A 9540-nucleotide genomic window follows, 5' to 3' on the forward strand; every position below is an offset into this window, starting at 1 on the left:
TACATCAAACTGTTGATTCACTTATCTTTACTTCAACATAATGATCAGAAGCATAAACATAAACAACAAAGTTTAAAACATGTACTCAAAAACAACAATCAATAACATAAGCATAAATTAATGACTGTAAAAAACATACCACGATCTGTAACAATAGAATGAAACTGAAAGGAAAAAATCGAGCCCACTGAATGCACATTGTCCCCTTAAGGAAATTATTACCCTCTAGTACCCGAGGTTTAAAAGAATAGATCCTCTCAGGATAGAACGATTCTATTCACCAATGTATTGGTACAAAAACAATGGTATCAGTGAGTCACTCAACAGGAACAAAGTACACAAATATTTAATTGTGCAGAAGAAGAAGTTCAAAATTTTCGTTGTTTTAAAATGAGAGGAAATCCCTCTATTTATAGACAACAAAGGGTAGTGTGAATAAATGTTTATTGTGCCTAATCGGAAAGGTCACAACTCTTTGGAAAAGTCACAACCTTTCATAAAAATCACAACATTTCATAAAAGTCGCAACTCTTCATAAAAGTCGCAATTTTTCATAAAAGTCACAACTTTTCATGAAAGGGAAGACAAATTTTGGAAATAAATAAATAAATTAAAAGGGAATCATGGTTTGTGGTGGTGCCACTAGGCGGGCCTAAAGTTCTCTTTTATATATGATTTAAAATTTCATTAAAACATACATGAATAAATTTTACTTATGATTTATTTTAGTTTTGATGAACAAAATTATCTGATATGTTATTTATAAAAAAATAAAAAATCCGAATATCTACTCTAATTATCCCTTAATTCTTTCATTTGATATGCATGCTTCTAGTATTTTCACGTAATGTCACAAAAATCCTCCCTAATTTTCAAAAGCAAAATGTCCAATCAGTTAACAACAACTTGAAAAGAGAGGTCCTTTTTTTACTTAGTTGTGTATCATATTTGAAGAAATACAAATTCATCTATTCTACAACGACAAATGACAATTCATTCTCATAATAATTGTGGGACATTAACATTTTTTAAAGGAAGAAATATTGAAAATACCTTTGAATTTGACAAAAATTATTAATTTTATTTTTGAATTATTGACAGTTTTAATAAAGTTTGCACTAGACTAATTATATTTAGATACACTTTAATTTGTCACGTAACAAAATATGTGGTCTCAAATTCGCAGGAGTATCGACTCTTCATAAAAAGTTGAAATAAGTGTTTGAAAACAGCCATAAGAATGTAGAAATATATTTCACTTATGAGTTTTGTGGCCAGATTGGGTGTATGAGATATTTTTAAGACTATAAATTATAATTCAGGTAGAAGTAGAAATTTAAGGTGTTTTTGGATATTTCTCTCTTTTTAAATTAAAGAGCAATTAATCAATCGTCAATTGGTTCCCTGCATAATTTTCGTGCTCAATTTCAAAGAAAAGCATAGAGTTATGATGAGAGAATCCATTCAACTTCCCATAATCGACCTTACTTCCCCTGATCCTATTTCCACCGCTCGAGCAATTCGTCAGGTTTCTTCTTTCATTATCTCAATTTTTTATTGCAAGGCCAGAGGTATACTATACATATATTCACTGTGAATTTTGGTGTAGGCATGTGTAGATGTTGGTTTCTTTTACCTAATAAACCATGGAGTAGATGAAAGGTTATTTAAGAAAGTGCTTGAACAGAACAAAAAGTTTTTCTCACTGCCCCTTGAAGACAAGATGAAACTGGTACGAAGGAACCACAGAGGTTATACTCCCCTTTATGCTGAGAAACTTGATACCTCTTCTACTTCCCAAGGTAATTTTTTTTTCTCTCGTTTATTTAACGAGACACAGAGTTTAAGAAAAATAAAAAGACTTCTGAAACTCGTGGTCCAGTAGTACTAGATATAGACATTTTGAGTGGTTATAAATCATCTTATTAAAGGTGTGTTTGGTATGGAGGAAAGTGTTTTTTTTTGTTGGGAAAATAAGTGGTTTCTTACTTACATATTTTAGAACTTTTAATTTTGCTGCTGAAATTACATGGATTTCATTGAAACAACATGGTTAAAACATTTTGGTTGAGTTGGCCTCGACCATGTGGTAAATCAGTTAATTTAGTGTTAGGCATAAGTGTAGATTAAGCTACGTTGGTCATGTGCAAGGACTTGTTTACCAAAAGAATTAACTCATTGCATAGGAGAATGCTTTTGTGTATAGATTATCCCTTGCTGTCAACTTTTCTTTAGTACACTTTTATTGGTTACAGTTTCGAGTTGATTTGCATTTGGAGATAATAATACAGAAGGTAGCTTAAATTGATCTTGAGTTAATCAGTTCATCATTGGAGTGTAGGTGACTCAAAAGAAAGCTTCTACATTGGTTCTCTGGAAGGAAAGAGTGTTGTTAGTAACTTGAATCAGTGGCCGGCAGAAGGTATTCTCTACATGTTTATTTGAGCTTACATTGTTATCTTGTCCTTAATATACTTTGGCTCTTGGGGTTTGTTCGTCTTTATTGTGGTGAATAACTTCCCTGTAACAAGAAACATAGATTTTTACCAGCAAATGCTCCCTTTTGTTTATTCGTGCATCATTTCACATATGCTTCTAGACATAATCCTTGTTTGAAGCACATTTCTCCAGAAAACATGTGTGGTGACTCTTTGATGTTTTCTTCCATTTGGGATGTTTAGAAGTTCTGCCAAGTTGGAGATCAACCATGGAGGATTACCATAGAAGAGTCTTGTGAGTATCACTTTGATATATATATATTCTGAAAGAGATTTTAGATTTCTTTATTCCTGAAACTTTATCATGGTATAAACAACTCTAACTTCAACCCCTATCGGTATTTCATATCACTTAGCTCCCTATGCTCATAATTTTTTGTAACTGAAAGCTATGTGATGTTGTTGAAAGTTCAAATCACTCAGCAGCCAAGGGTGTGGCCTAATAGTCAATGAAGTGAGTTGAGAACTATGAGGTTTCAATTTCAAATCCCGGAATAAACACTAGGTGATTTTCCCCCATATGTCCATAATTTGGTGGACAGTGTTACCTGGTACCTTGTGCTGGTAGAAGGTAGCAGGTATCCTATGGAATTAGTCGAGGTCTACGCAAGCTAGCCGGACTTCAGTTACAAAAAAAAAAAAAGAAATAAAGTTCTAATTGTCCAAGATGCATATTATCACTGATCTTCATCTTTCTGCTAGCAGCTGAGTGTTCTGCATATGACTAAGTTACTTGATTTGACTTTATTGTCTCAGGGATGCAGGTATAAGACTAATTTCACTGATTGCTTTGGCATTGGATTTAGACGAGGACTTTTTTCATAAAGCAGGGGCATGTGATTCACCAAATGGATTCCTTCGTCTGTTACATTATCCAGGTACTAGTTCCATAAATGACATCTTTCTTTTTGACTTTTTATTTTCCTATTTTTTTTTAAAAAAAAATCGTGATCAGGACCTCAAGATGATATGAAATGGGAGGAAAAAGGGGAGACATATTTGTTGATTGATGCTTGTGAATCTGCAAAGACAATTTTTTCAGGGTGGATAGCAGTTTCTATGCTATTAGTTTTCTTTCTTTGGGTTACGCGTATTTTGTTGACGAAGCATTGTGAATTAAAAAACTGACATAGTAATGGAACACTCTTTTTCACATAGTCAATGTCTCCATGCTTTATAACTGCACCTGATGCAATACTTGTATGTCCTTTAACTAATATGGTACGATGTGCTTGGCAAACTGATTTAAATCATTCACATTGAACAGTGAGCTTCCTGCTTGATCATTAAATAAAATGCGTTATGTAAACTTTCTATAGGCAAGTTGCAGTTATCTGAACAAGTGGTGTATGGTGCTTCTGCTCATTCAGACTATGGGATGCTAACTCTTCTAGCTACAGATGGTGTTGGTGGACTTCAGGCACGTCTGATGTGAAATATATTTTCGTTTATCAAAATCTGTGATTCTCATGAATGCTTATATTAATTGGTTCTAGAGCTAACAGGTTTGCCGGGAGAAATTCAACCGACCTCAGATATGGGAAGATGTGCATCACCTCAGTGGGTAGGTCAGTCTATAACTGCTAATGGTCGGAGTAGAAGGCGAAAGTGTCAAAACTTCTCGTATCATTTTTATTCAAACATAACTGCTTTAAAATGTTTCCAAAGGCATATTAGCGGTAGAGCTTTTTTCTTTTAAGTGTAGTCTTTTTGCTCTCCTTGAGTTGGTCTATATACCCTTTTTCCCTTTTATGGATAAGGTTTTGAAAGTTGCTTTAATAATGGGCCAAGCTGTTTCAAGTATCAAATCATGAATGTGTCGGGTAGTATTTTTCTATATCATATTGCCACCATTCCCATATACTCTATTCAATATTTAATCTGCCTCTTGGCTTGAGTATGTAGTATAATGAGCCATACACGGTTGCCCGAAGTAGAATCATTTCATAACTACTGAAAATTTCTTTTCCATTCTTGTTCTGCAGGGCTTTCATAGTTAACATTGGAGATATGATGGAGAGGTGGACAAACTGCTTATTTCGGTAGTACAAACTTTCTGTCCTTTTTTATATCTAATACATGATAATCCTTCCCTGGGATTAGCAGATGTATTCTTCATATTGCCTGCTTTTGTGTTGAAAGCTTATTTTACCAAATTCAGTAGTAACAAAACGCAATATGTTTTGTATTCTTCTTCTGATGCTTTGCATACATTTTGTAGGTCTACATTGCATCGAGTTATGCCAACAGGGCAAGAGCGTTATTCGGTAATCAAAATTTCATCATATGTTTAAATCCTTTTTCCTCTCAAAGTCTATGTTTTACTTATTAAGATCAATGTAGGGGCAATTAATATATAATTTGACTAACTCGGCCCTTATTCTGACATGTTTGGGATATTCATCTATCAACTTTGCTAGTGATTAATATATATATGTATTGCACTGTGTATGGTGTGTAGCACTGCAACTCTGAACATAGAATGGGTGTGTTTACACACAAATCTTCCCTTTATAGGGAGGCAGCGTAACTCACTTGATTCGTTTCATGGTAGAATTTGACAACACCCTATACAAAAATCTTGTATATGCCATTGCATAGAGTCCGTGTGAATGCCATGTTATGTTATTATCGGTATATGAAAGCAGAGAATTAGTTGAAAGATCTCAATCAAGGTAAAATTTAAGCTTGGAACTTCTGATTGGCGTAGTTTTGTGTGTATGAACATCTTTCAAATGTTTTGATATGTCAGATTAATTAGATTAATCTTGGTCATTATACATATATATGTATTAGTGAACGAATCAGTGGAATACATTGTGTACATTATAGAGAGTATTTTTTTAACATAAGACATTTGGTTTTGATACATTTTCCCAATCTCTCTAATATTCTCACACGATATCAGATGATCTGTGAGAAATAATCCCGCAAGTCCTCATTGTGCAATCACCAGCTATATAGGAGGAAAAAAAATTCATCCCTGCGCTATTTTGAGGTCACTGGAAATTTCTGGTGACTGCCCATAAACCAGCACACCACAAGGCTCCAAATCCTCATGCGGGACATTACACAAGAAATTGCACTGTTGTTAGAGCCTCCAGGAGCCTTTGGGCCTAGCATCACATTCCTCACACACCGGTGAGTGTGTAATTTGTGGCCACTTTCTGATCACAACTTTCAGATGGACACCTATTTGCTTATTACTAACCCTGGTTGGTGCGTGGCCTAGTGAATTTCAGAGTTCTCGCACTATTTGGCGAAGTTTCAAGGATAACAATTCAGACAACTTTTTAAATAAATTCTTTATGTGAGTCCAACTCAGTCTCCTCTCTTGTCCTTGAGCACTTTCCAAATGCTCTTCTCTCGGTTTGTCTCTCTTCAATTATTTGAAAATTTTCACGTACTCTCATCAATCTAACCAATATGTCATTTAATTAGGCAATATTAGTTACTAGAGCATGTGGTAATATGAGTTCTGAAATTACTATTGAAACCTTTTGAATCTCTAATTGTAAGAGGAAACTGTTTGTTATGGTCTAAATAATGGTGTAGAGTACAACATGTTCATAACCAACTAACCAAGAGCTGTAGGCATTGTGAAAGAATGAGCGAATCCTTTTTTTGATATTCTAACATAAGATATCCTAAAAAGTACTCCCTCCGTCCACAATTATTTGGCAGGTATACTAAAAATAGATGTCCAAGATTAATTGTCAATTTAAATAATCAAGAAATAATTAGTCACTTTTTTCCAATTCTGCCCTTAATGATAGTGTAGTTCAATTGAAAAGTTATGTGGACTTTTGGTATTCTTGGTATAGTAGGGTTATATTAGTCAAATTACACCTTGTATTAAATTTTCCTTGAGGGGTGTGCATGACCTTACCTTGACAAACAATTGTGGACGGAGGGAGTAATTTGTAAGACAATCTTGTAAAGTGAATTGTTTCAATTAAAAGAATGTATTTTTTTATTATTCTGTTGTATTTATGGATTGGCATCATGCAATATATCTCATTTCGTGCTAAATGCTAGCTGATAGTGTATGAACAATTAGTGAGATTCTAAATATACTCTCAACTCTTCATTCCTCTGCCATTAGAACGATGCAACATATGCTAACAAAATATCGGTTGCAACATGTAGATGGCTTTCTTTTTGGATCCAAATCCAGATTGTGTGGTGGAATGCTTGAAGAGCTGCTGTAGTGATTCATCTCCTCCCAGGTACTTGCAAAATTTTGTACTAGTCTTGAGCTGGATTCTGCATTTTGAAAATATGTTGATGACCTTGGTCAAAGCTTTAATCTCTCTATTTAACATCTCGTGGTGTTGATCTTATTGTTCATTGGATGTTGAAGTTGCAAAAAGAATATACCATCTTGAAATTACGTCTTTTCCAAAAAAAAATTGCTCCAAAATTTAGGTCTTTCCCTTATGGCCTACTTGATGCAAATGTATGATCCCACAACGGAAAGGTATTTCTGGTGTTTTGTTCTGGTATATATTCTCATGTTTGGTATTTCTTGATTCCTTCATAATTTTGATTCAGTAGTTGATACTATTCTATTAAAAATGCTACGTATTTATTTTTTTCCTTCGCTGGAGTTGCCATTCCAGTAAAAAGGGTGCAATTAGAGCTGGACTACAATATGCCGTTCTACCATCAACCTTTACCATGAGCTCTCATCTCCTCATCCCTTGTTGCCTATCCCTTATTCCCCCTTCCACCTTCCTCAATCTCCAATACTTCCCTTCATCCCTCACCATCCCCTCCTCAGCTTACCTCCCTAGGCCAAGGCAATTAACAATATTCTTTTTCTTCCCCGGCCTCCACCCTTACCCTTCTGCCCTCAGGTTTCGCCTATCTATTCCCTCCTCACAGCCACCCTATTTCCTTCATCATATCCTATATGGTGTTCCACATTTTAGTCATTGCTGACTCATCAAATCGGCATACCAAACTTAGATTTGAGTATTTTGAATGCTTTCAAGCATTCATTGCAAAAAATACCAGTTTCAGGTCCCATAATGTGATGATAGACCTTTTCGTTCTATAGCATTTGGGATGTCAAATTCACTTCTGGTCCTCCCCAAACTAAGAGGAAGAATGGTGGGAGGTGGACTTTATATTCTGAAAAAGATAAATAAGTAAAGAGTTCGTAGGGGCACGAACTCATAGATGGATTGACTTGTTCTAAGAGGATCGGTTACTTGAATTCTCATAAAGAAACCAATCAAGATAAATATATCGTAGGGCCCTGATGCTTTTAATTGTGACAATGATAATTTCTTATTATTATCATAGTACTATGGAGATAATCTGAAGTTGATCATTTTCCACAGATTTCCTCCAATTCGCGCGGGAGAATATTTGGAAGAGCGCTTAAAAGTTACATATGTATCATAGGTGAGTACTATCTCATCGCCTCGAACTTGAAATTTGATCAGCAGACTGCTGATGCTCGCACACGTGGAAAGCTGATCATAGAAATTTTACTACAAGTTATTTCAAATTCAGTCTCTTCTGTTTGGAGCAGAGAAAATATCTGTCTTCTTGTGTATTTTCGTGTGAAATCAGAATGATCATAATGTCTTTAGTTGTTTTAGTGCAGATTTTGTGTGATCCCAAGTATATATATACTAGTACTAATAAAATTCATTTTTCGTATCTGAATATAAAAGAACAACTTACATAAATATCACTAGTTTAGGAGATAATTACTTAGATACACTCTAGATTGCAATATTACATATCTTACTGGATTTTGGTGCCTTCAGATACATGTATCTCGGATACATAGGGTTAAAATTAGGTATAATTTGTTCTAAATACATTGTTTCCAAGTGAATTCATATGAATTTAGGATAGTTAACAATTTCGCTCACCTCTCTCCCATCTTGCGCGTCATATTCCGGATACATGTGAATCACACTAGGTACATGTATCTGTATATATCTGGTGTGATTAACATATATCTGAGATACATATGAATCTTGCTCGCCTCTCTCCTTATTTTTGTGTATTTGGTAGCAAAAATACATGTATCTAAGCATATTTTCTTCAATATTTATGGTAGGAATCTCTCAATTAGTGGTAACACATGGCATATTTTAAAAGTATAGATAGTAATAATATATTTAAAAAGTGAAGTATATCTGATTTAGGTAATTTTCCTATAAAATTCCCTGAACAAACCATCAACAAATTCAGATAATCTAAAAACAGAAGTACAATGTAATATTAAGATAATGAGTTGGACCAACTCATGTGAGCTTAGATTTTGTCAGTCCAAATCTAGCTCAAACCATAGGTTCCCAATCATTCGATGACTTTAACTATATATTACTATATTATTACAAGCCAAATAAAAAATTACAAAATATTCACGTGCCGCGTGCGTAATATAGTAGTTACTAAATTGACCAAGTATGATTTTAACAGTTTCTCTACCTCTATCCTCCGCAAGGCAAAGATAAATGATCTGCATATACATCATCCTCGCCACATTTGAATTACACTCGATGTGCTATTGGTTCATTTAAATAATTCACAAATTTACGATAAAACACGTTCAGTCGTTGGAGGATTTGTGTTCTGTTTAGCAACTGAGTTGCAGAGTATAAGATAGAGAGTGAGTAGAAAACAGAGGAAAATGGAGGGAAAAGAAGAGATAAGTAAGATGCAAATGCAAGAGGACCAAATATAGCCCCAACCATTTTAGCATAGTTTGAGTGATTTGAAGAAGTTGAAATTAATTTGAGGTGAGCATCGTAGGCGAAAGAATAAATGAGGAAACTCCCGACGGAGGAATACATTTTTATAGGGTGGATTTCAAAGGGGGACGAATTAGTTGGTTGGTACTTGATTTGGAGAAGCTCAACCATAGCTGGGAAAATGAAAGCGATTAGTATGTCTGTGCGTTGAGAAGAAGAAGACGGGGATATGAAGATGTAGTGGTGTTGATGAGGAATATGATTAATAATGGTAATACTTGTGAAATTGATCTGCCCATTTCGGCCATGGCCATAACTGCTTC

General features: G+C 34.7%; 1 protein-coding gene across 3 annotated transcripts; it reads left to right on the forward strand.

Annotated features, from left to right (window-relative positions):
- Window positions 1–1341: 1341 nt before the first annotated feature.
- Window positions 1342–8127, forward strand: LOC125874730 (2-oxoglutarate-Fe(II) type oxidoreductase hxnY). 3 transcript variants are annotated; one of them, XM_049555739.1, is made up of 11 exons: window positions 1346–1528; window positions 1610–1802; window positions 2342–2422; window positions 2682–2733; window positions 3255–3376; window positions 3818–3929; window positions 4004–4066; window positions 4484–4540; window positions 4720–4765; window positions 6648–6727; window positions 7847–8122. In XM_049555739.1, exons 1-11 carry the CDS (start codon window positions 1448–1450, stop codon window positions 7908–7910), a joined length of 951 nt encoding a protein of 316 aa, XP_049411696.1. In that variant the 5' UTR covers window positions 1346–1447; the 3' UTR covers window positions 7911–8122. The 3 variants fall into 3 exon arrangements, with proteins under 3 accessions (XP_049411698.1, XP_049411696.1, XP_049411697.1); XM_049555740.1 differs by having other exon boundaries at window positions 1352–1528; window positions 3818–3918; window positions 4004–4062; window positions 7847–8112; XM_049555741.1 differs by lacking the exon at window positions 2682–2733 and having other exon boundaries at window positions 1342–1528; window positions 3263–3376; window positions 7847–8127.
- Window positions 8128–9540: the final 1413 nt, after the last annotated feature.

Source organism: Solanum stenotomum, chromosome 8 (assembly GCF_019186545.1).
Source record: "Solanum stenotomum isolate F172 chromosome 8, ASM1918654v1, whole genome shotgun sequence".
NCBI lineage: Eukaryota > Viridiplantae > Streptophyta > Magnoliopsida > Solanales > Solanaceae > Solanum > Solanum stenotomum.

Coding starts and splice junctions, on each gene's coding strand:
- LOC125874730 (XM_049555739.1), top strand. CDS start 1,448: ATGATGAGAGAATCCATTCAACTTCCCATAATCGACCTTACTTCCCCT. Junction 1,803..2,341: donor TACCTCTTCTACTTCCCAAG/GTAATTTTTTTT, acceptor ATTGGAGTGTAG/GTGACTCAAAAGAAAGCTTC. Junction 6,728..7,846: donor AGTGATTCATCTCCTCCCAG/GTACTTGCAAAA, acceptor CATTTTCCACAG/ATTTCCTCCAATTCGCGCGG.